Source organism: Hemiscyllium ocellatum, chromosome 39 (genome assembly GCF_020745735.1).
Source record: "Hemiscyllium ocellatum isolate sHemOce1 chromosome 39, sHemOce1.pat.X.cur, whole genome shotgun sequence".
Lineage (NCBI taxonomy): Eukaryota > Metazoa > Chordata > Chondrichthyes > Orectolobiformes > Hemiscylliidae > Hemiscyllium > Hemiscyllium ocellatum.
Window position 1 is genome coordinate 21,454,106 of NC_083439.1, and position 27,348 is coordinate 21,481,453.

A 27,348-nucleotide genomic window follows, 5' to 3' on the forward strand; every position below is an offset into this window, starting at 1 on the left:
TGATTTGGATGCGAGCATAAGAGGTACAGTTAGTAAGTTTGCAGATGACATCGAAATTGGAAGTGTAGTGGACAGCGAAGAGGGTTACATCAGATTACAACAGTACCATGACCAGTTGGGCCCATGGGTTGAGAAGTGGCAGATGGAGTTTAATTCAGATAAATGCAAGGTGCTGTATTTTGGGAAAGCAAATCTTAGCAGGACTTATACACTTCATGGTAAGGTCCTAGGGAGTGTTGCTGAACAAAGAGACCTTGGAGTGCAGGTTTATAGCTCCTTGAGAATGGAGTTGATGGGATAGTGAAGAAGGCGTTTGGTATGCTTTCCTTTATTGGTCAGAGTATTGAGTACAGGAGTTGGGAGGTCATGTTGCGGCTGTACAGGACGTTGGTTAGGCCAGTGTTGAAATATTGCAAGCAGTTCTGGTCTCCTTCCTATCGGAAAGATATTGTGAAACTTGAAAGGGTTCAGAAAAGATTTACAAGGATGTTGCCAGGGTTGGAGGATTTGAGCTATGGGGAGAGGCTGAACAGGCTGGTGCTGCTTTCCCTGGAGCGTCGGAGGCTGAGGGGTGATTTTATAGAGGTTTACAAAATTGAGGGGCATGGATAGGATGAATAGACAGTCTTTTCCCTGGGGTCAGGGAGTCCAGAACTAGAGGGCATAGGTTTAGGGTGAGAGGGGAAAGATCTAAGGGGCAATGAGCTGCCAGAGGATGTGGTGGAGGCTGGTAGACTTGCAACATTTAAAAGGCATCTGGATGGGTATATGCATAGGAAGGGTTTGGAGGGATATGGGTCAGGAGCTGGCAGGTGGGACTAGATTGGATTGGGATATCTGGTTGGCATGGACAGGTTGGACCAAAGGGTCTGTTTCCATGCTGTACATCTCTATGACTCTATAACTATCACGAGAGAAAAAGTAATCTGAAATCTAATAGGCCTAAAGACTGACAATCCCCTGGACCTGATGGATTGCATTCTAGGATGTCAATGGAAGCAGCTACAGAGATGGTAGATGCAATGCCAGTAATCTTCTAAGAATCCTCAGATTCTGGACAAGTCCTGGAGGAATGGAAAACTGCCGCTGTAATATCTTTATTTAGAAAGGGAGGGAGACAAAAATCGATAACTATAGGCCAGTTAGATTATTGGGTAATATTGGGAATATTGTAATTCAGAAAATGTTAAAGTCTACTTTAAAGGATGTAACAGCAGAATATTTAGAAAGGCATAACATGATCAAGCAAAGTCACCATGGCTTCATTAAAGGAAAATCATGCCTGACAAATTTACTAACTTTTGAGGAGGTAATAAGCAGGGTAGTTGAAAGGGAAACATTGGATGTAATATAATTTGGACTTTTCGGATTACGGTGCTATACATTAGCTACTTAACAAGAGCACATTTGATTTATTATTGGCACATGTACAGAGATACAGTGAAAAGTATTGTTTTGCTAACCAGACCAATCATACCTTACACAAGTACATCAGGTAATAGTACTGAATGCAGAATATAGTGTTACACGTATAGAGAAGATGCAGAGAAAGATCAACAGTAATATAAGGGGTCTGTTCATAAGTCTCATAACAGTGGGGGAAGAAGCTGTTCTTAAATCCGTTGTGTTTTTAAACTTGTTTAATTTTTTTTCCGATCAAGGAGGTCAGAAGAGAGTATAATTGGGATGGGAGGGATCTTTGATTATGTTTGCTGCTTTCCTGAGGCAGTGGGAAATGTAGACAGTCAATGGACGGAAGGTTGGTTTTCATCATGGGCAGGGCTATGTTTCCAATGACAGGTGAAGGGTTTGTGCCCGAAACGTCAATTCTCTTGATCCTCAGATGCTGCCTGACCTGCTGTGCTTTTCCTGCACCACATTCTGAACTCTGATCTCCAGCATCCGCAGTCCTTGTTTTCTCCCTGTGTTCACAGCGTTAATGTGTTGTGGTCTTGGACAGAACAGTTGCCATATCAAGCTGTAATGCATCTAGATAGGATGATTTCTATGGTACAGCTATAAAAATTGGTAAAAATTATTATGGGTATGCTTACTTTCCTTGGCCTTTTGAGGAAGTCATTTTGTGTGGTTTCTTGACTGTAGTAACTGATCCATGAATCACTGAAGTTAACATCCAAGTTTAGTGGCTAATAGGGAAGGCCTTTCAAAAAATGGTGAATAAAACTAGGGAGGTTTTGCTAAAACAGTACAAGACACTAACCAAGTCAGAGCTGAAATACTGCATAGTTTTGGTCCCTTTAGCTAAGCTCTGTTTTGGAGGCAGTCTAGAGAAGATTCATCGTCCCACTACACCAGGTATCAACCTATCTTATGAGGAGAGGTTGAATTGATTGGGCACGTAGTTGTTGAAATATCATACAAATGACAGGGGACTTCACTGAAGCATTCAGAATTCTCAGAGGACTTGACAGGGTAGATTTGGAAAGATTGTTTCTCCCTTATGGGAGAACCTAGGACCAGAAGACATAGTTTTAAACATGCAAACTCTTATTCTGAGACTGAGATGAGGAGCAATTTCTTCTCTTGAGGGTAATAAATCTATAGAATTCTTTACCAGTCTGTTGAGGCTGGATTATTATGTGAATATAAGGCTGAGAGAGACAGATTTTTCATCATTTCAGGAATCGTGGGAATTATTGGGGTAAGGGGAGGAAAATGGAGTTGAGGGTTATCATGTCAGCTATGACTTCATTGAATGTTCAAACAGATTTGATGGGCTGCTTCTCCTCTAACACCTTAAGGTCTGGTCTGGCCTATCTGCGACTTCAGATCCACAACAATGTAATTGCTGCTTAATTGAAGGATGGGCAATAAATACTGGCCAGTCAATCTGACAAAACTATTTCCTGTCCAAAACTACATTCATCTTATGACTAATTCTGTCAAAGTTTTCTCATCTGTTGTCTTCTTAGTCTTCCTCTTTGGAATCCATGCTAGTCAACTGTAATGTAATTCTGGGCCTCCCTATGCACTCTGCTTGTTACACTTCTCAGCACAGACTTTGATATATGAATAATCAGAATATAGTCAGGGCATTGTCATGCTGTTGGCTTCTTTCTTTGGGCGTTGCCTATCTGAAGTCCTCTGGCAGTTTTCCTCATGAGTAAACATGTTTGTACAGCTTAGTAAGAAATAGCATTGTTACTTTCCATGTTTGCAGTTAACTTTGCAATTATTTCCTAACTATAAAAGTTTCTATAGTCCCTGTTTAGTGATTATAGCAACTTTTATCTTTAGTATTTCTGGTGCATGGTTTTCTTTATTAGCTCATTCTTTTTAGGATTTGTGTTTGTGGTCCACCAAAGGCCAGTAGCTGAAGTTACTTTACAGTGTAGCTTTAAGTGATACAAACGTTAGGAAACTATGTTTAACTCCTAGTTTGTGTTATTTGTTTAAACTAACTCAAGCAGCGGTTTACATTCTCTGCCTTCAGTGACCCCTGCTGATAAACTTTTAATGCGAGTATGTCAGCTGTGATATCCTCTACAATCTTTCAACCAGTCCATATAGACCAACGCATTAGGAATGTGTAGTTCGTGAGTTGTCAAATGCATGTGAAGGTCGGCCTACTAATGGTCTGAATCTTTAGTTATTTTTGATTTATTCTCAAGATATGGATGTTGTTGGCTAGACCAGCATTTATTGTCCATCCCTAATTGCTGAACTGCTACCCTGAATTGCTGCAAATCTTGTGGTAGTGAGGAGGCAGTAGGAGCAAATATCACTGCTTTTGTTCAAACCTCTTTTTTTTTAATATATACGTGGTAAATGGGCATAATACTGGAAGTATAATTATTGCTATCCAGATCCTGAACTTTGTCACATAGCTAGAGGGCTGTACAGAGTTGACGGCCTTTCATATGTAAAAACTTCAAATGCTTTCTGCACAACACCACATTGTCAATAAAACAACACCCACATTTTTGAATTAGTAAATTAATTGTACTTGCTGTCATCAGTTATGATGTTGTGCTGCCTGTGGTACCAAAGAGCCTAATAATTTATTTCAGAATGGACAGTTGTTATGCTTTCACCTCTCTGAGCTTTGTTTCAATGTCTGTTTGCAGATAAGCCATTAACGTGTGCAAGTACTGGGTCAGAGAAGTGGCATAGACACTTCAACTCTACTACCATCACACTACAGCCTGGATCGCCCTGCAATGATTTCAAAGGCTACTGTGATGTCTTTAATAGATGTAGGCTTGTTGATGCAGATGGTCCATTGGCCAGGTTAAAGAAAGCCATCTTCAATCCAGAGCTTTATGAAAATATTGCTGAATGGATTGTGGTAAGTAAATTGAAGCTGTTAATGATACCGAGACACTATAATGTGAGACCATTTTATCAATGAATTTGGGCTATCATCTCAATTGTAAGGGAAAGGTCCATTAGTTTATTCACAAAAATTACTGATCAAAATGGATAAATTTTAATAGCCGAGCTTAATGTTTTCCATGTGTTCTTGTTAGTCATGAAGTCCTATAGCATGGAGATAGGACCTTTGGCCCAAGCTGATCAAAACGTCCGTAAACGTTAACCCTATTTCCCTGCAGTTGGCTCATATCTTAAATCCTTTCCTATCCGTGTATTTGTCCGAATACCTTTTAAATGTTGTTAATGTACCAGCCTCAACCATTTCTGTGGCAGCTCATTCCATCTATGTTTTAAAAAAAAAAGTTACCCCTCAGGTTCCCTTTTATTCTTTCACCTCCAACCTCCAAACTGATGCCCTCTAGTCCTTGATTCCCCAAACCTGGGAAAAAGACTGAGTGCATTCACCCTATCTATGGCTCTCATGGCCTTATAAACTTCTATAAGGTCTTCCCTCAGTTTCCTACACTCGAAAGTAAAAGTTCCTAGTTTGTCCAACCTCTCCCTATAACTCAGACCATTAAGTCCAGGCAACATGCTTGTAAATTTCTTCTGCACATTTCCTAGTTTAATAACATCCTTCCTATAACAAGATGACCAAAACTGAAAACAATACGCCAATGCAGTCTCATCAATGTCATGTAGAAATGCAACATTACTTCCCAACTTGTATACTCAGTGCCCTGACTGTGTACCAAAAACCACCTTCAATGCCCTGTCCATCTGTGACTCCACTCTCAGTGAACTGTGAACTCGAACTCTAAGATCCCTCTGTTCCACTAATGCCTTAATGCCCTACCATTCACCATGAATCTCCTACATTGAGTTGACTTTCTAAAATGCAAAACCTCATACTTATCTATATTAAACTCCATTTGCCATTTTTCGGCCCACTTCCCCAGCTGATCGAGGTCCTGCTGCAATTTCTCATAACCTTCATCACTGTCCATGATACCACCTATTTTCATGTCATTAGCAAACTTACTAATCATGTCTTGTACGTTTTCATCCAAATCATTGATTTAGATAGCAAACAGTATTGGAATCAGGACCAATTCCTGAGGCATTCCACTAGTCACAGGCCTCCAGTTTGACAAGCATCCTTCCACTGTTACCTCTGCTTCCTATCACCAAGCCAATTTTGTATCCAGTTTGCCAGCTCACCTTGGATTCCATGCGATCCAACCTTCCAGAGCAGCATACCATATGGAATTTTAGCAAAGGCCTTAGTCAAATCCATAAAGACTGTGTTTATTGTCCTGCCCTCGTCAACCTTGTCACTTCATCAAAGAACTCGAACAAACTTGTGAGGCATGATCTCCCACTCACAAAACCATGCTGACTACTACTGATCAAACCCTGTCTTTCCAAATTCATGCATATCATATCGCTCAATCTTCTCAAGTAACTTGCCCACCACAGATGTTAGGTTTACAGGTCTATAGTGCCCAGGTTTTTCTTTCTTGAATAATGGCACAACATTTGCAACCCTGTAGTCTTCCAGGACCTCAGCGATGCAAAAATATCGGGTAGGGCCCCTGCAATTTCTTGAGCCTCTTTCAAAGTTCTTGGATATATATGGTCAGGACCAGAAGATTTATTCACCTTCATACATTCAAATACATTCAACACCAACTCTACTGTGATATGGACTGTCACCTAGATAGCACCATTACTTCCCCAAGTTTCCACATCTTCATGTCTTTCTTTATGGTAAACACAGGAGAAATATTAAGAGTACCTCAGCTATCTCCTAATATTCTACACATATATGATCCTTGAGGGGCCCTAGTCTTTCCCCCCCACCCACCCCATTTTTCCCCCCCCACCCTTTCTCTCTCTCTCTCTCTCTCTCTCTCTCTCTCTCTCTCTCTCTCTCTCTCTCTCTCTCTCTCTCTCTCCCCCCCCCCCCCCCCGTCTCTGCCCCTGCTCTGTTTCCCCCCCCCGCTGTCTTCCTTCCCCGCTCCGTCTCTTCCCCCCCGCACTGTCCTTCCTTCCTCACTCTGCTCTCTCTTCACCGCCCCCCCCCCCCCCAATCCCGCAACATCTCCCCCTCTGCACTGTCCTTCTCCCACCCCCCCTGCTGTCACCAAGAATTGTGTTCAAGAATGTAGGGAGACAAATGAATGAAGCAAAGGGTCATTTTAAATCTTAGCTAGGACTGTTTTTGATCTGATGGTGCTTTTATGTGTTTATTCCTGTTAGATTAATTTTGTTGAATCTTCTCTTGTTTCTAGCTGTGTTGTGGTGTAAAAAATCCCTTGTCTTGCAATAAATGTAGCACGTGCTTTGTGTGACTCCAGTCCTTAAGGTTGTTCTGTTTGTGATTTTTTTTTAAACAGGCTCATTGGTGGGCTGTATTGCTGATGGGAATCGCACTCATCATGTTGATGGCTGGATTTATTAAAATCTGCAGTGTGCATACTCCAAGCAGTAACCCTAAACTGCCACCTCCCAAACCACTTCCAGGTAAATAACAATTTTTATGAAAGATGTATGAATGTATGTTCTCTTGGTGGTTAGGAGATAGAGAATTGTAGAGGTAAGAGAGATTTAGTAGTTTAATTCATTCTGGTTGTTAAATCTTGGATTTGTTTGGTACAGCAGGGAATTGCAAACAGACTGCAATTTTTGGTATCAATAATGTAAAGACCTGTTAATTGTAAAAGGGAAGATTATGTACAGCATCTATCAACAATACCGTACTGACGTTTTGTTTGATTTTGCCAGATCTTTTCTTAATATCAACAAACAGACTTTTTCAGGACCAGATTCTGCAGGTTTCCTTAGCCTATAACTAGGCACAGTGGGTAAAGCTAAAATTAAAATGTCCAATCCGGTTCTCATGTTACAGACTTGGAATCCAGTCCTTCATTTTTGAACCACTGTCTACCTTTTTAACCTGTAATTTAACTATGTATCTTCAGAATTCAAGCTCAAGCTTTTCTTAAACTTCAAGTCCTTATTCGGAAGTTTGAACAAATCACGATGTACCCGTATTAGAGCATGTGATGAGAAGTTGATTAAACTGCTAACTTTCACTGTTCTTTGTTCATTGTTTATCCTCCTGCTCCTTAATGAGATTCCCACCAGCTTCTCCATGACTACTTTCAGTACTGAGATGTAAATAACCTACAGAAGCCGTGCATCTGTACGAAGGTGGGGTCTAGCCCCACAAGCTTTAAAAAAGGAGCAAATCAAACACAATTGGGGGAGCAATCCAGTGGCACTGCTGAAAGCGAGCTGAAGTTTCTTTCTGAAATCAAATTAATTCAAATATCAGTGAAAATTGAGATGATTTCATATGACCTTGAATCCAGTTTACTATTATATAACTTCTTTGCTGTCTAGATTTTGGCATTGAAGTAGTTTCTGTACTCTTTGATGCTTTGAATCAAAGAATTGTGAAGATGCTTCCAAACACACGCTGATTCTCTGAATATTTTTAAAAGGTTGAATATGGTTAAAATTGCTAAATACTGTATTTTAAATGCACAAGCAAATGCATTTGTAATTAATTTAATTGAAAGATATATCTATATATTGGTTAAGAAAATGTCAGATGAAGTCCTTGCCGATGATTGTGTTCATTTTTTGGTGGTTGTGCATTGTGGCAGTATTTCCTCAACCAAAACCAAATAGAATTTTAACTGTGTGTCAGTCTTAGTGAGCATTGTGTCATGAGACAATGAACTATTCCTTCCAATAATCAGACTTGCTATTAGTGTAAATGTTTACAACTGTGTCAAAGTGTATCCCACCAACCGGGGAGACAGATTCAGACTCGGGAGGCAAACAAGATTCAGGCAAGTGGCAGACTTCTATTCAAGCAGAGACTGATTAATGCAGGGAGAGGGCCAAAGGATCTTCCCCAAATCTGGCCTCAACATGCAAACATGACTATTCACTTAATCTTTGGCTTAGGTTGGAAGAGAGATCAATGACACACTCTGATTTTACAGTTTAAAAAAGCAGTATTTGTATACATTTTGTATTATAGTAATCAAATATAGCTTAGTCACTGTCCTTCCCCCTTAATTCCATGCACCCAATCCTGTAAAACACGTTATTAAAATTAGATATCCCTGTGGTCAACCCCTGGTTCCCACTATCTTCTGATATTCACCAGAACCTATAATCTTTAGGCCTCGGGATCTTCCTATGCATCCTATTCATTCACTTTTCAAAGTTACTGGCTATATACTCCTCCTTTGGATCTCTCTCTGACATGCTTTTCTCTAAGAATAGTTTGAACTCTACTATTCATTGTATTCCATGTGCTGTCTTTATCAAACTCGGTTATTCCTGTTGTATTTCTCACTGTCCTAATTATACGTGTAAAAATACAAGAGTTCAGTTTAACTACTTGCTATGAGATTTTTAATATTGATTTCAATTATAAAGTGTAAGGTTATACAGCTACTTCTGTTAACACTTTGTAATTAATGGGCTGTGAACAATTCATTGTGTTCAGGGCATAAGGGAAGGCATTTCTTGACACTAAATGATTTCCACATCTATGTTTTAAGTTTTTTTTCCTCCTGCTTGTGTTGTACTTTGGTTAAATATGTGTATCTATCCTTTTATGTTGAAAACTACTTCTATGGTTATGTGAAGAACCTTCAAATAGAACCTATTTCTTAATTTTGCGAATAACCTCAAAGAAACAACTATTTACACAAAATAACTTAAGCAGCTGCAAAGACAACAGCTAAGGGAGTTAATCTGGCTGGTTAATATGCTGACACTCACACCTGGTGTTATTCATTTTCTGGGACAGTCATCTTTCCTTAATGAGGCTGGCATCAATCACTTGTCTGTCTTTAGGCATCCTCTTATCAAAGACTGTCTTAGACAGTTTCTCTTATGGCTCCTATGCTGATCTTGGATTAGTCCTTTTCAAAGGTATCATTTATGTTTCATGATGTAAGCAGGCAGTTTAGTTTTGCTTATTTTTTTTGTCGGCCATTTTGTGTAGTTGGCATGGGCAATTTTGGTATAAGTAGGTACAGGCCAACCCTACAAACTGGAACCACTTACTTTCCATTTCTTGTGATGGAGGTGTTAACTGACCCAATACCTCTTGTGTTCTTTGCTGAGCTAGCCTATAATTTGAAGAAAAAAATTAGTTTTCTGTGAAAGGTGTTATACTTCAGTACTTAAACAAATTGGAACTATATGCACATCCAGAATTATACAAGCTGGCCATTTCCTTATCACCAGATTGCGTATGTTATTTGCTTTCATGCTAGTTGATCAAATATTAACCATATTATTTCTTAATTTGCTTAGTTTTAAGTAACATTTCTTTGGTGAAATGGCACCTACTTAAATATTTGGATTTCCAACACATTGTATTTTGTTAGTAGGATGTTAACAGAATGTAAAGAATACAGACCTCGAGTGAAACACAAGGCTATTACCTCATTTTTATGCTCAGGTGACTCGATAGTAATCTGGAATCTGGGAATTTGTCAAGTTTCAAAGCTCTGATTATTTTATGTAAAATTTATTGGATGAAATTTGAAGTTTGTTTTTTTTCTCACTTCTGACAATGCAGGGTCCCTACTATTTGAGGAGTAAAATATTTACAGCATTTGTTCAGCTAGTCTATAGCCTTAAAATACATTTCTTGTGTGGAGTATGACAATGTATGGAATACATCTGAATTTTGATTTTTACAGGCACATTAAAACGAAGACGACAGCAACAGCAGCAACAGGCAATGCAGCCATCACGCCAGAGACCCAGAGAGAACTATCAGATGGGACACTTGAGACGCTAAACTGAAGCATTTGCCTTGGATCTTCCTAGTGCCTACAGCAGGAAATTTCGTTCCAAAGAAAACCTGTTCCTGTCATTTTGTCTCAAATCTGATAGAAAGCTTTTAGATTCTAATATTAGAAGGAATTGGAATACTTGTGATGGATGCAGTCTCCAGTTCAAAATGGAGATTAAAATGTCCTCAGTGCCCCTTTAAATTCAGTCTTAATGATCCAATCATGTTTGGAAAGATTTTTTTGATGAGGCACCATAAAGTCATATGAGATTATTCTTACTCTTGGCCATTGTGATCTTTTTGCCTTGCACAAATATGCGACTGTAAGTAATGCTATTACTGCTGCCAATTTCAAGCTTTTATGTATGATAAAACAATGTAGAAACTTATTTGGCTTATGAAAATTTTTTTTCCCAAACTTCAGCCTGTACTTTGAACTCATATTCATACATCTTTCTAAAGTTGTATGCAAGTAACCTGATAATGGATTTAGCTGTAATACATGCATTTCTGCTGTTTAAGAAAAAAAATTGCTGTTTAATTGCCATACTCAGGATAATGCAAGTCGCAAATAATCTAAGACCTCTCTATTTATAGCAGCAGTTAAATGGTAAAATCATGAAATTTGGCTTTAAATTTAAAATCTTTATTGCCACTATTTTTTTCAGCTGATACCGGCAATGAATAACTGCTGAGGTGTACAGCTCTAGACTGAATGCTCTGGATTGGGGATGTGATAGTTGTAATTCATTAAGTTTAATAAATTATGATCGTTTAAGATTTAGTGTAAAATTGGCACTATTTGATTTCATTATTAGGAAACTTAGTCAGCTAGTGTGTTCTGAATTTTGCTGGAAATTGGTGCAGATATGCCTGAATAACATTCAGTTTTTGCTTTATGACGTGTGAAAGAATTGTGACAAATCGTTTTTATATTTTGGGATTTAGGTTTGAGATTTGGGATTATATTTTTTTTAAATACATCTGTGAATTCTGATAATTATAAGGGCAACCACTAAATAGCAGGTGCTCCACTTTTACAGAGAGTTAAGCTCTTTAGGGGGAGTTTAGATATTTCTATTAATAATAATTGAAATTGCTGAACAGCAACTTATAAATTCAACAAAAGCAAAGTGTTTACTTAGAGATATTAAATAAAAAATTGGATGTCTGGCAGACATGCCAAAATGATAAAATAGCATGATCTATTTTCCTCTTTTAAATAGTTAACTTGTACAGTAATCAAGGACATTTTTCAAAATACAACTTTTTGTACATGATTTAGAAGACAATTTTGTATTGGAAACCCAACAATTGATGTCTGATTCTACAGAATCCTGAATAATCTGAACAATTGGAAATAAAGGTTTTTTTTTACTTTTTGAATCATTTTCTTTTATTTTACCTGGTACGGCTCAAAGTGGGTTTGTATATCAAACAATGAACGTACTTTTGATAAAGTGTATTGAAGAAAAATCTAGAGTATTAAACATTTCATATGGTCACATTTTGCTTGTATTATCCTGTGGTAGGACATGGGCAGGACTCAACTGCCTAGTTCTTTTTATTTCAGTCTTTAATCCTCCTTCAGTAGATATGCACTGAACCATACATTTCAATATTAGTTCTGATAGATATGAAGAATCCTCTAAAAGAAGACAAAACAATACTACTGTCACATTTTAATGCCCACTGTGTTTTATACAGTAAATTTTGTTCACTGGGAAATTTTTACTAAAAGTTGCAAGAAGTATTGTGCAAAGATAATGTAAGTTTTTTTTTGAAGTACTTGAAATGCATTAATAAAGAATAGACTTGATCGACCAAATGAATGTGTTAATTTATTGAAGTTAACTGCAAGTCCTGGGGAAGGCATCATTCTGAATTTTGGGGCTTTTCACTGTGTTGTACATTGAATCGTTTTAGTGGTGTCTTACATTTGTGTTTAAATATTGTGGTCTGAAGTTATTCCAACTTCTAAGAACTGATTTCAGAAATGTCTCTGCTGGTGTAGTATGTTGTCTGAAGTTCTTCTGATTTTCTGTCTAAAATTTATTTGAATGTATAGGCATTGTTTAGTCAAAAGTTGTAAACTGAAACATTAATAACTTCCGTATCAGCAATGCTCCAGTCAGCCCAAATTCCTATGACTGCATTTGCTGAATATTATTTTTGGATTTTATTTTTCACTAAACTGACATGCGCTATGCTTTTCAGTTTGCAGTGGAGAATTTCCCAATATCTGGCAATTTTAAAACATTTTGTGCTGACACTTTTTAATTGCATCAATGGGGGCAGTTCTTTTTTTACTTCAGTAAAAACTCTGATACACTCTCTGGTATGAAGTATACTTCCTGTTATGTGATGTAGGAGACAACCAATATAACTGCAGATGAAAGTGTTTTATTCCAACCAAGGATCCTTTTTGTTTTGTCCAGTCTGTTCTCTACCTTTCCAGCATCCAGTATCTAAAAATTAGATAAGAGCTTTAAATGTGATAAATGCATTTGGATGGTATTAAACTGGAATAGACGAGGAATACAAGATGATTATCTGGAAATTTTAGCTTTGGTCAGGTCTCTGCCCTTCCACTGAAAATGTTAGGTTAAAGTGAAACATTTAGACACCAACACTCATGCAATGAGACTGCTGCTACAAGTTTGCAAAATGCTCAAAACATGAAAATTGCCAGATAAAGCTCTGTCAGTTGTTCTTCTTATGTGCAGAGATCAGCATCAACACTGGACAAGACTATTCTAACACACTTGTCACCATTCCATATTTTAAGAAGGATAGGTAATAAGAAGAGCCTGACAGCTAACTTTATTTTTCTTGGAAAAAGAAAAAGTGTGGTTTCTTGGAAAATGGAGTAATTATCATCTCCACAAAGTGGTGAGGAAAGAGAAGTAAAACAGCACACAATAATGATTCAATGTAAGTTTAATTCATTTGATGCAACAAGTCAACAGTGCACAACATACCCTTTTTCCTGCACTACATCTGTTATTAATGCCATTGTGTTATTTTCAGGTCACATTACATCAGCAGAGACTTCAAAGCTATTACTGTAGTTGAAATGTGATCCCATCAATCTTACTGTCACAATGTGAGAAAGAAAAGGAAGATTAGTTGAGGTGCCTTGAACAAAATTATGTTGGATGTGTATTAAATGCAGTGGGTTTTTCATTGTACATGGTTCCCTTTATTGGATGCTATTATAACCAACCAAAGCTTGAGAACAAGAAATTTTGTATTCTACAGGAATATTTAACATGCTACATTTTAGGATAATAAAATAAATTTAGGTGTGAACGTGTACAATCTGTGTCTGTAAATTTGTTGAACCCTTTTAATCAAATAATTACTCTATTATATTTTATCCATTGTAACCAAAAATACAACATAATACCACAACTTCATTCTATTCTAATTGAATAACATTTAAGTCTTTCAGGATCTTTCCGTATAGAAAATTTCAATTTTGCAACTCCTGTCTCCAATTCAATCCTATGACTGTTAAAGGCACTCATTAGTCTGTTCTAGTTGGATGTTTTGATATCTAGGTCCTAATGGTTAAATTTAGCATGATGGATGAGGTGCAACAATATTCTTTCTTAACATATTTGTTATTACAAGGTTTTGTGTTTTACCCAAGGAAAACTACTTTTTTTTAATCCAAAGAAAAATATACGTATGCTTGAATACATGCAGAAATATATCGTTATCACTCTTCCTGTTTTTAACCACAGTACTATTTTTGGTCTTCATTATAACACTTATGCTAAATAGGTTATCTGTATTGTCTGCTCATTCCTGATGAAGGGCTTATGCCCGAAACGTCGAATTTCCTGTTCCTTGGATGCTGCCTAACCTGCTGTGCTTTAACCAGCAACACATTTTCAGCTGTCTGTATTGATGATGGGCATACGTTATTGGTCCCAGATATGCTGAATTTTAAGTTGTTACAATTCCAAATTAAATTTAATGCTCTCATATCTATATCCTTCAGTAACTTTTTCTAATGATGGCATCAAATTTTTATATCAAGCACTTCCTTTCAAATGTTCGCCAAGCTGGAAGTTTTTGCTGCAACATTTCGTTCCCTGGCTAGGGAACATCATCAGTGCTATTGGAGCCTCCTGTGAAGCGCTGCTTTGCCTCACAGGAGGCTCCAATGGCACTGATGATGTTCCCTAGCCAGGGAACGAAACGTTTGCAGCAAAAACTTCCAGCTCGGCGAACAGAACCACAACAACGGACACCCGAGCTACAAATCTTCAACCAGACTTTAAACTTCCTTTCAAAAGTCAGGCCTTTGTTTCAAAAGAGGAACTTTCAATGTAAATGAATATTATGATATTAATTTTAGAATCGAATGAAGTATATTTATGTGTAAACTCCTTGTGACTGATGAGAATTCTATTGTCCCTCACTCTTAAGTAAGCAATTTCATGACCAAGTTGTTTATACATTAAGTAAATGGGCAGCATGGTGGCACAGTGGTTAGCACTGCTGCCTCACAGCGCCAGAGACCCAGGTTCACTTCCCGCCTCAGGCAACTGTCTGTGTGGAGTTTGCACATTCTCCCTGTGTCTGCGTGGGTTTCCTCTGGGTGCTCCGGTTTCCTCCCAAGTCCAAAGATGTGCAGATTAAGTGAATTGACCATGCTAAATTGCGTGTAGTGTTAGGTGAAGGGGTAAATGTCGGGGAATGGGTCTGGGTGGGTTGCTCTTTGGAGGGTCCATGTGGACTTGTTGGGCCAAGGGGCCTGTTTCCACACTAAGTAATCTAATCATAATTACTGATTTTTCAAACAAAAACCTTTCTACCCATCTGCATAGATTGGAGTTTTTAAAATTGAAGTTATGGTTAATGTTTACATTTTTCTTCAGTCATAAAGGTTGCCTATCAGAATGTACTTCTGATTTTTAAATGAATTTTGTGAACTGATGAAATCTTGGTTTTTACATTGCCTTAAATTGATATTTTGTGCTTCAGTCTTCTGTGATGTCTATTGCTTCTATAAGCTGAACATCTAACAAATTTTTTCTCTTGGGCTGGTTGAAGTTGCGTATTGGTGTAGTTTGAAGAACAGAAGGTGACTCTGAAATTTCAAATAAAAAAAATGTTAATTCTCCCCCTCTTAATCAATGGCAGTAATGCAATGGAATTTTGTCATTCATGATTACAACTTAATGTTGAATAGTTTGTGAACTATTTAATCATTGGTACAGAGAAGGGGCATGATAAAATGGTTCTTAGCTACTCCATTACAATGATTTACTGTTAATTTTACCGTCTTGATTCCATAACACACAAATTAAAAAAAAATAAAATTTAAGTACTAATCCACCTTTGTAGCAATATTAAAAGTGATCAGAACGTGACACAATTTGTAAAATGCATTTTTTTGCACACTTCCACTTTTCTTCAAGTAGTCCAATATAATAATGTAAATCTTTTTTGATAAAACCCTATTCTACATATTCACTTATTCCAAAACCCACAACTGTAAAAAAGTTTTCAAAGCCACACAGACCATTTTCCTCAAAGTTGCAATGTGATAAGAGATTCTAACTTGTTTTGATTTGCAGACTTGATAAAAGCTGCACCACTGAATTAACAATTAACACCAAGAAGCATTGAAACAGTTACAGCTAGCAATAAAAGTTTAAATCATCATTGTCCTGATTTGAGTGAATACATTCTTGAAGAGTTTAATGAGAATATTGTTCAATTTGTTAATATAGTTAATGAAAATACTGGACAAATAATGATATCACCATATAAGCCCCTCAAATTAAAAGTGTTCCAACATCAATAAAGTATATAGTTGTCAACAAATGCCTAGAATCTAAATAATGATTTTTAATATTTTTTGTGTAAACATTGGAATAACTCGAGTAAACAGTGTTATCAATTTTAACTGAGAAAGAAAGGTTTTCTGTTGGTCCCTTTTCTTTTTAGCACCTTATGCAGAAAAATATAATTTGAACTTGTGTACATTTAAGGATTTGAAAGAATGGATTTGATTATCAGATTATTTTTAATGCCAACTAAACAGATGCATCTATTTTTTCATTACTTACTTATGCTGTGTTTCTCCAGCTTTGACATATACTTTTTTTATTACGAGCTCTGAATTCAGATAATTCTGACTCCATGGAAAATATGCTTGAACAGTTTCCCAAAGATTTATCCAAGGCACAGAAGTTTCCCACTTGAATTTCAACATGATCAAATCTCCAATGTTAACATCAGTATGAATCAAAAAAGAATATGTTTTGTTGGTAGTGATGCTTTCAACTCTAAAATAAAATCAGAATTACCACACTGTATAATCAAAAACCAATGTAATTTCAATCAATTCATTCTATCTGCTTTACTTGTTTTCCACGTAAATTAAAGAAAACTGTTCCACTGGGCAGGTGTAAGTACAAATACGCATCTTGTTTGAAGAAAATGCAAAGTCTGTTAAGAGGAAAGCAAAATGGTATAAGCAAAGGTCAATCTTTTAAGGAATGTACCTATGGCTTATTGTAGACTTCAGTAGATCCATAATCCATTTATTTTGGGACATAGTTTTTCCTTGTTAGTAAATTAGCTTTATTTCTTTCCATAAGTCTAATGCGTTGTGGCCTTTGTCCTGTCAATTATTCTTCTTTCATGGGATGTGGACTTTGCTGGGTGTTTATTGCCCATTGCTAGTTGCCCTTGAGATCATGATGAGCTGGCTCCTTGAACCATACATACAGCGCTGTTAGGGAGGAATTCCACAGAAACTCACCCTTATTAGTGACATTGTGGGTCACTAAATCTCCAATTCTACAAAGAATTTATTTCCATAAATCAATATCTCTCAATCTCAATTACTGCTTACATCCAGGTAGTTAAAATTACGCCACGGACTCCATTCCCCAGGATTCCTGAAACTGGTCAAAAGCACCTAATTACTGTCATTTCCGCTTTATTCCAAACAGCTAGGTGGCTACCTCTGAATTTCTCTCCACTCCAATCTTAGCTGTGCCAAGAAAATCCTGCTTGTAGGCATCTTTGTATTCTTAACTTAACTAACCAGTCAATAGCTCTCTGGGATTTTTTTTAAAATAACTTTTTCAACAACTAACAGTAGCCCTATTATTGGGCAGAATAGTGGTGGAACCTCCTATCCTGAAAGGTCACAATCTCCAAGGCTTTTCATTAATGGACATGGAACAAATGGTTTTTATCACAACCATGGTTCAAGTATTAGAAATAGTTTCGTTAGAAGTAATTGCAAAAGTTTTGTTTAGTTAGGATCAATTCACCTAAGATTGGTAGTGCTGCAGAAACCAATACCATTTATCTCGGAATCCTGAAGAAATTCTGGGATTCAAATGCTTGTCATTGATTCATCTATTCACTAACTAGTTGAGGTCCCAGTTGGTTGCCTTTAATAAGCCAGTTGTTCCGCTGGTCCCTTTATTTAAAATGTAATCAGGTTCTAGAAATTATAGGCTATGAGTTTGACAATAGTAATGGGGAAATCACTACAACATGCCTATGTCATTATGGATAATCAATGTGACTTTAAACCTTTGGTCACGTCATGCTATTATGAAGAAGTTTAAGAAGAAATGTTCAAAGTTCTGGATGAAGATCTGAGAGTTGATATTTGGTGAAGAAATAGCCTGATTACTACATAAATAAGGAAGGTATAGACCCTATGGTGCTTTAGTTATTTCAATTAGCTACCAATCCAATACAGTAACTTATAACAGAAGGCAATTAATAATGCACATGATTGGGGCCTGAATTCAATTGGAGATCCAGAGGGCTATGTACTGTGACTGTCACTATTATTTTAGTTAATAGCTTAGAGTACTTAAACAGAAGATCCCTGGAGCTTTTACAAGTGCAGAAAGTTTCCCCCAAAGAGCTCAGTGCATCAAATGCTGACTCCAGTATGAGTGACCCCCATTTCTGGGACTGGGTGACCATCAATCCCCTCTGCTGCTCAGCCATTCAATCACATTGTTAGACCTGTACTTCAGGACACTCTATGGATATTTGGAAGATTCCTCGATAACAGGGTAGAGTTGAATACCTTGAAATAAACATTTCTTGAATTCTGTACAATTTAGTATTTTGAGTTTTACTTAAAAGGAATGTGATTGTTCTTTGCAAAAACATATTTATTTAGTTCCATTCAAGAGCAACCTGTTAAACTGAACAGACAATGCTTGCACAAGTTTTTGCTCATGGGAGACTGAGGTGGCTAATGCTCTCTGCAGGCAATCTTTTTCATTTGCCCGTGGGATGTAAATATCACTGTCTAGGCCAGCATTTATTGGTTATCCCTAAAAAGCAGTTAAGAGTCAAACACATTGCTGTGGATCTGAAGGATAGCAGAATTCCTTCCTGAAAGGACATTGGTGAGCCAGGTTAGAATTGCGTATCTTTTTAATTGATGAATTAAAATGAGGTGCAAAAACCAAAATATAGATTGGATTAAGAAGGAAATAAGCATATTTTAAGTCATCAATGATTACCTGCTGAAGAAATGGGAACTCACGCTTATAAAAGCTAATTTTCAGTGCCAGGGAGAATATCTGCCACTAGTTCAGATGTAAAAAGAGTATGTAGAGTGAAATATGCAACCCTAACTTCTGTAATGAGTTTCATCTATACAATGTCAGTGTAGGATCTCAGTGCTGTGCAATAATTTTGAATTGGGAAATTGATTGTGAAATGTTCTTTTCATGCAGCTTAAAGAACAGTGAAGCATTGCAGTTGGCAATTTCCAGATTTTTGTGATGATCAACATATGTGTCTTCACCTGAAGCTACTGTCTAAATTGTAAATAAAAAGCAGTGAACATCATTAATTTGGCTTTTTACAGTAAATCCTGGCCCAATATGTGGAATCACTATGTCCATACCAAATAACATTTTATATTCTTCTGGAAGCTCTTCCACACAGCTGTCCTTTTTCCAGATTGTAGAGCAAAGTCAGAGAAATAGGGTTTAAGTAATATGTAGATGAGCTCTGGGATAAACTGTGATGTAACTGTGACTTCAGTGTTGTGTTAGTATCCTGCTAAAACGTTGGAAGCTGCTCAATGGCCTCACCACCATGTACGGTCTGTTAATAAAAGTTGATTAAAAAGTAAGCTGAAAGTCAAGCCTGGATTTCAATGAAGATTGCAAGAAACAGCAGATGGCTCTGTGGCCAGCATTGCTGCCTCACAGTATCAGGGAGCCAGGTTGGATTCCATCACTGGGGGACTGTGTGGACTTTGCACATTCTCCTCATACCTGCATGGATTCTCTTTGCTTTCTCTGGTTTCCTCCCACTATCCAAAGATGTGCAGGTTGGGTGGATTGGTTATGCTACTTTACCCAAGATGTCCAGGCTAGGTGTGTTAGCCATGAGAGATGCAGAGTTAGAGATGATGTGGGTCTAGGTGGGATGTGGTTCAGAGGGTTAGTGCAGATTCACTGGGCTGAATAGTCTGCTTTCACACTGTCAGGATTCTATGCTATTGAATAACCCATGCTAAAACAGGAGCTCCCTTAATTATTCTTCATAGTCTATTCCATTTGTGTTCTGGATTGGTCTTGTTATTCTTTGCTGTTACACTTTTAATGCAATTTATCTTTTTCTCATTGTGACCAAAATGTACATATGAAACGCTCCAAGATTGACAAGCATTGCTGAAACATATGCTGCTACGTTTGCTTTTTAAACTAGTCTTAAAACAAATAGAATAAAAATAAGAATGTTTGAGAGGAGATGAGTTAGCTCTACATGGGAAGAAAAATGAAACACTGGCTTGCAGTGAGGAAATACAATAGCAATATTGTACTCTTCAATCCAACTGTCTGCTATCAGTAGCTTTGAATGAATGTACTCGTGCCATTACTACCGTTGCAAGACAGACTATCTAGCAAATGCAATCACAATGATGTATTTTGATCTATGACATTAGTTTGCAATGGCAAAACCAGGTGGTTTGCCAGATGCTGAACAAGTGCAATTGATTGTTTAGTTTGCCACTAATGAAATGTGCAAGTCCCCCTTACCATTGTTCATCTACACTGTTTATTTACACAAATGTTTTTGTGATGCCACTAAAGGCACTTTATATTTGAACAAAGGCAAACACAACATCACATCAATGTCATCACTATTTGGTGAAGTGGTAGAAATATTCTGTAAAAGCAAAAAACAAAATATGAACTGTGTGATTGTTTGTTATTTTGAACCATTTTAATTCATTATCTCAAATCATCATTAAGACAGGTCAATAATCTCCCAGAAACTGCTCTCTCTTCACATAATCCAAGAGTAAAACTAGATTAACTGTGATGGCTGAGTACTTTATGTCAAATTGGGCACAGCACGATGATTTCTATTGCCACATCATTCTGCTTTGTTGTAGTTAATGTTACTGCAATCTAGTGGGCAGTTTCTGTGTTTCAGTTTATGTGAGTAACAGTGTTGCATATTAGAATTTTAGTGTTATCATACGTTATCTTATAACTTTCTCTTTTTAATAACAAAGTTTCAGTGATAAATAGTACTGAAGAAGGAGACTATGATGGTATCAAAAATACAATACTTGCTGATCTTTCTTGAAATGGATACTTGGATCATAGGTCACGTTGTTCCCTGGTTTTTAAGCATTGTCTCAATATAAATTGCAACAGTTCTTTTGTAGCTAAGACATTGATTGTTTATTCATAGTAACTTGTGAAATGTGTTTATTGAATTAATATTAATACATTAATAGAGATTATAAAATCTACTAGCATTTAATTTGTATATGCACATTTGTATCTTTTAAGTAATAATTGTAAGACTTAAAATCTAATATAAATGCTTACAAACTATCCAAATTAATACTTTAGGAAGGATGTGAGGCATGTTCTCACTTAATATGCAACAATTTAAGATTTGGTCCTGATACCAAGTAGGTTAAAAACAGAATACTGACAAATATACTGAGGTCCTTATGATACCTAATATTGGACAGGCAGAATTTCATTGTCTACTTAGAACCCCAATACAATTATTATTTTATGTGCAACATATAGAAGTTATCTCATCAACCCAGGACATTGTCCCTTAAACTAAAGAATTAATTGATTGAGAAAGTCCTTTTTAAAAGAATTTTTAAAACTCCATCACTACATATTTACATTTGTTAGTTTTCTCCCAAATACTTGATGCCTCATATCTCTTCTTAAATACAATAATTTTATTTCTACATTATTTAACTGAGTGCTTTTTTTCTGGTGAACAGATTCTGTGTTTCAGCTTGTATGAGTAATTCACAACAGGCAAATAAACTTTTCTTTGTTCAAGATTCAATTAATCCCTTTCTAACAAGATTCTTCAAACCCAAAAGTTATATCATGAGCTTCAGTCAAAAGGAAGCAAAGTCTGTATAAGAAAAGGCCATTCTATCATTTTCAGATAAGTTTTTGTCTCACCATATTTATCCAAACAAGACTGGTTGACTGCTAAAACATTTTTTGTAATTGCATCTCTAGAGTATATTTTTATTTGTTCTTGGGATGAGTGTGTTTCTGCTAAGGCCAGCATTTAATTCCCATCCCTCATTTATATCTATTCACATCGATAAAATGCTTACAAAAAGAACCTTACTGTTCACAATTTCAATGTTTTTTCTGTCTTTAGAAACCGTACTGAACTATCAGATCAATTCCTTACACACTCTAACAGTATAGAATTAATAAAATGGAAAACAGATTGAATAAAATAAATTATTTATAGATCCCTGAAGAAAACATAGTACTCACAAGTTGATTGGTATGTTTTCAACTTCATCTTCTGTTCCAACCAAGGAAACTTTGAGAGAAGGTTCTTGTTTATTGTGCTCTGCGTGTTTGATGAAGCGAATCTTGAATTGGTAATGATAAACTGAAAAAAATTCAAATAAATAATGAGTTGGAATTTGTTTTATTCTAATGAAACACATATAGTTCAAAAAGATACCACAGTACTTTAATAATCTTGGAGTCCTTTTCACTTTTAACTTTATTCTCCCCTCTCCTGAAGATATTAACTGTTGCTGAGTACAACTGAATGGATACTTGACCTCGAAAATCTTGTCCATATGCCCTCCCTTTAAAAACGTTGTTAGGCTACTTGAACATAGAACATTATAGCTAGTTCCAATCTTGTTGACACATAATGCATACTTATGCTTTGTTGTCTCTAAGTATAGTTTGAAGTGGAGCCAGATCTGACTTCTCATCTCTGCAGCCTTGGCAATCCACTGCTGTGCCAGCTAAGATTAGCTAAGTGGAAAAGAGAGATTCAAATGCAGGAAGGGGTCCATTTGAGTATTTAGTATTGCACCTTAACAGCAACATCGCTTGGTTTGAAACAAAAATAATATCAATGGAAATATTTGGATACATTACCTTTGTACGGCATGTTCGCACGAGTTTTCAAATACATTTTCTTGCTTCTATGTGTATGGATCCTTTTCATATTATAACCTAATGTGTTGCATCGATTCTTCCTGCAGCTTAAACAGACTCCTTTGTCAAACGTGCTCAAGTCATTGCATTGATATGCAACAATTTGTTTGTCTTCATTTAGCAAAGAATCAATGAATAAGTGCACGGATCGCTCATGTGCACACTTCACAGTTTGTGTAATACCTGTAGGATCATGAAAGAAATGAACAGTTGCTACAACAACTATTAGTTTAAAGTTTGAAAAAAAAAACATCAGCAACTGTAAAATTATTGGCACCCCTTGATTGCTGGATGGCATGTGATGTAAAACTGCTTGCAGCATAATACAAGACAGGAACGAAGGCAATCATTGACCATCTGGAGATAGTATTTATTGCTGTAAATACTATCCACCATTACTCAGTTACATAATATAGAAATGAATCTCTTAGTATGTTAGATTAAGATTCTTCTCACAAGTACACTATGATTCTGAATTCAACTTGTTAATTCACTGCATGTGCTTAGAAATTGAGCAAAATAATTCAGATTTACTGGTGGTATTTTAATGCTAGCGACAAACTGTTAGGATAACATTAATGAAAAAGATGTGCAAACCTCGCATGCACATGAGGAAGTCTAGCTTAGTATGCTAAAGAAGTTTTCCATTAGTTGAACACTGGATTATGTAGTAATGGAGATAAATACTAATTCATAAACTGCATATTGTTTAATTTATATTTCACTACAGCCTTCATGTATCCAACTGCTAGAGAAAATAGCTACACCATGGACTTTTCAATGTTGGAGAATGTGTACTGAATCAGACAGAATTATAGTCCACCTGTTCCCTTTCTTCCAACTTCCCAGAATCCAAAAGTGCACCCTCCCCACTGCCCCCCTCACGCTGCCCATCAACACCCCCCCGGCCTCCCAATACAAATGACTACGGTTCTTTTTGTCCACAACTTTGAATGCAGTGATTCGGGCTTGGAACTGGCAAGTGAGTCAAGACATTTCTGTGAATAGCCATTCCTATAAAACTGGCGGGCTGGAATGTAGACTGTCCACTGATGAGATACATCACATTCAAGTTATCTTTTAATTTTAAATTGACAAAGCACTAGCATGATAGAGGATTGGCTAACTGGCCGAAAGGCGGGAGTGTGGTTAAAGGGGGCTTTTGTAAGATGTCAACTGGTGATGAGTGGATTTCCACAGGGGTCAGTGCTGGGACCTCAATTATTCATGTTATAGATTAATGATCTGGACAAAGGAACTGAGGGCACTGTTGTTAAGCTTGCAGAAGACCCAAAGGTAGGTAGAGTGACAGGTAGTGTTGAGGAGGTGGGGAGGCTGCAGAAGGACTTGGACCGGCTGGGAGAGTGGTCACAGAAGTGGCAGATAGAATACAATATGGGAAAGTGTGAGGGTGTGCATTTTGATGCAAAGAATAGAGATGTAGACTGTTTTCTAAATAAATTCATAGAGTCACACTGCTTGCAAACAGATCCTTCAGTCCAACCAGTCCACGCTGATCATGTTCTTAAACTAAACTAGTCCCAACTGGTTGTGCGAGGCTAAATATCCCTCAAAACTTTTCCTATTCATGAGCTTATCCAAAGTCTTTTAAATGTTGTAACTGTACCTGCATCCACCACTTTCTCTGGCAGGTCAATGGGAAAAGGCTTCGGAAATCTGAAGCACAAAGTGATGTAGAAGTTTTAGTTCAGAATTCAATTAAGGTTAACACATTGGTTCAGATGGTAGGTAGGAAGGCAAATGCAATCTTAGTGTTCATTTCAAGAGGGGTAGAATGCACAAGCAGAAATGTATTGCTGAGGCTGTATAATGTTCTGGTCAGACCACATTTGGAATATTGTGAGCAGATTTAGGCCCCGTATCTAAGGAATAATACATGGCTTAGGAGGGCGTCCAGAGGAGATTAACAAGCTGTTCATCCTCTGGTCAATCATTGTCAGATTAGGAGGAGTCAAGGACTCTGGTTTGTATTGGACGCAGTTTAGAAGGATCAGGGCACCAGATTGAAACTTACGGAATACTAGGAGGCCTGGACAGAGTGGACATGGGGAAGATGCAGCTGAAATTGAAGCATTAGGACCCAGTACAGAAAATAGCGCAGTTTTGGTCTGAGGCAACGGAATGCATCTGTGGGACCGCTCAGAGTCAGTGCACTGGTCCATATTGAAGAACTCAGCAGCCAACCTAAGTAAGTATCCGCTCCCAATTGAAGTCTAGGTCTGAGGCATTCAGGTCAGACAACTCTGACCCATGCAGGAAATCTAGGTATGATCTTTGTAAGGCCATCAGAGGTGCCAAGAGGCAATTCCAAACTAAGCTTGAGACCCAGACCAAGAATACAAGCACCTGTTGCTTGTGGCAAGGTTTCCAAAACATAACGGGCTACAAAGGGAAGTCAAATAGAATTGTGGGCAACAATACATCCCTCCCCAGTGAGCTCATTGCATTCTACGCTTGTTTTGAACAGAAGGGCAATGAAATGATATCATCTGTCCCAACAGCCTCGGATGTACTTATGCCCTCAGTTTACCGCCACAGCTAGCTGGGCCATCTTGAGAGTGAACCCACAGAAAGTGAATCTCCCAGAGGCGGTCCCCAGCTGTGCACTCAGATCCTGTGCAGACAAGCTGGTGGGAATATTCACACATATCTTTAATCTCTCCTTACTATGATCTGAAGTCCCCACCTGCCTCAAGAAGACGACCAGCATTCTGGCGCCGAAGAAAAATCATGCAGCGTGCCTCAATGACTACCGCCTGTTGGCTCTGACCTCTATAGTTATCAACTGCTTTGAGAGGTTATGGCTCACATCAATTCCAACCTCCCAGATTGCTGTGATCCTTTTCAGTTTGCCCATCAGTGCAACATCTCCCCGAGCCTACACTCTGGAATATTTGGATAACAAGGATACCTATGTCAGGCTTCTACTTATTGACTATAGTTCCATCTTCAACACCATAATTCCAAACAAACTCCAAGACCTAGGTCTTGCTTCCCCCTTCTGTGACTGGATCCTTGGTTTCCTGGCCCATAGACTGCAATCAGTAGGAATAGGTGACAACATGTCCTCAACAATAAACCTCAATACTTGGTGCCCCACAAGGCTGGAGCCCCCTACTACTTATAAACTCATGACTGTCAGGCCAATTTCTGTCCCCAACTCCATTTGCATGTTTGTTGATGATGCCACCATTGTAGGTCGGATCTCAAATAATGACGAGACAGAATACGGGAAAGAAACTGAGTGGTTAATGGCATGGTGTAAAGACAACAGTCTCTACACCAACATCAACAAAACGGAGTTGGTCACTGACTTCGAGAGGCGGAGTGGAGGTCTCGCCCCTGTCTGCATCAATGGTGCTGAGGTGGAGGTGTTTGAAATTGTCAAGTTCCTGGGAGTGATGATCACCAACAATCCATCCTAGTCCACCCACACTGATGAGATGGTCAAGCAAGCACAATAATGTTTCTATTTCCTCAGGATGAAAAGGAAATTTGGCATGTCCACAAGGATTCTTACTAACTTTTGTGGATGCACCATTGAAAGCCTCCTACCTGGATGCATCACAGTGTGGTACAGCAATGCTCTTCCCAACACCACAGGGGACTACAGAGTCGTGAACACAGCCCAGTCCATCACACGTCCATCGACTCCATCTCTCTTTCTGCTGCCTTGGGAAAATCACCAATATAATCCCATCCCAGTTATAATCTCTTCCACCCTCTTCCATTGGGTAGAAGATAAAGTTTGAATTCACATACAAACAGACTCAAGAACAATTGGTTCTCTGTTGTTATCTGACTTTTGAATGGACCTCTCAAAAGTTTATGTTAATCTCTCTCTCTGCATCTTCTCTGTGGCTGTAACACTGTATTCTGCACCCTGTTGCACATTGTATGGTATGACCTGCCTGTATAGCCTGCACAACAACACTTCACTTAATCTCAGTACATTAGATTAGATTACTTACAGTGTGGAAACAGGCCGTTCGGCCCAACAAGTCCACACCGAACCGCCGAAGTGCAACCCACCCATACCCCTACATTACCTCTTGCCTAACACTACAGGCAATTCTTCTGACCTGCACATCTTTGGACTGTGGGAGGAAACCCACGCAGACACGGGGAGAACGTGCAAACTCCACACAGTCAGTCGCCTGAGGCGGGAAATGAACCCGCATCTCTGGCGCTGTGAGGCAGCAGTGCTAACCACTGTGCCACAGTGCTGCCCACATGTGACAACAATAAATCAATCAACAAAACTAGTAGGACAGACCAAAATACAGCCTTATAATGAAGGGAAGACAACCCTTTAGAGCTCAGTTGAGGAAGAATTTCTTCAGCCAGGGGGTGGTGAACCTGTGGGATTCATTGCAACAGAAGGCTGTGGAGGCCAAGTCATTAAGTGCATTTAAGACATAAATAGATAGGTTCCTGATCAGTAAGAGGATCAAGGGTTACAGGGAGAAAGCAGGAGATTGGCATTGAGAAATGTATCAGCCATGATTGAATGGTGAAGCAGATCTGATGGGCTGAATGACCTAATTTTGCTCCTATATCTTAAGATCTTATGGCCTTTTGAAAATTATTCTAAGACGAAGAAATGTCTTTGTACGATGATTTACAGAACTGTACAGAATTCTCCTTCTTGTTGTCCTTCCT

At 37.9% G+C, this 27,348-nt stretch overlaps 2 protein-coding genes across 2 annotated transcripts in view; one reads left to right on the plus strand and one right to left on the minus strand.

Annotated features, from left to right (window-relative positions):
• adam10a (ADAM metallopeptidase domain 10a) overlaps nt 1-11,999 on the plus strand; it is a 158,199-nt gene extending 146,200 nt beyond the window's left edge. Inside the window, exons 14-16 of the mRNA XM_060853003.1 lie at nt 4,089-4,309; nt 6,735-6,861; nt 10,077-11,999. Coding sequence (XP_060708986.1) covers nt 4,089-4,309; nt 6,735-6,861; nt 10,077-10,177 — 449 coding nt within the window. The 3' untranslated portion in view covers nt 10,178-11,999. The remainder of the gene's footprint in view (nt 1-4,088; nt 4,310-6,734; nt 6,862-10,076) is intronic.
• A 3,146-nt stretch (nt 12,000-15,145) lies between these two features.
• The window catches only part of lipca (lipase, hepatic a), a 35,833-nt gene continuing 23,630 nt past the window's right edge, over nt 15,146-27,348 (minus strand). The window contains exons 6-9 of the mRNA XM_060852865.1: nt 22,606-22,848; nt 21,979-22,099; nt 16,261-16,479; nt 15,146-15,275 (exon numbers count right to left, since the gene is read on the minus strand). Coding sequence (XP_060708848.1) covers nt 15,146-15,275; nt 16,261-16,479; nt 21,979-22,099; nt 22,606-22,848 — 713 coding nt within the window. The remainder of the gene's footprint in view (nt 15,276-16,260; nt 16,480-21,978; nt 22,100-22,605; nt 22,849-27,348) is intronic.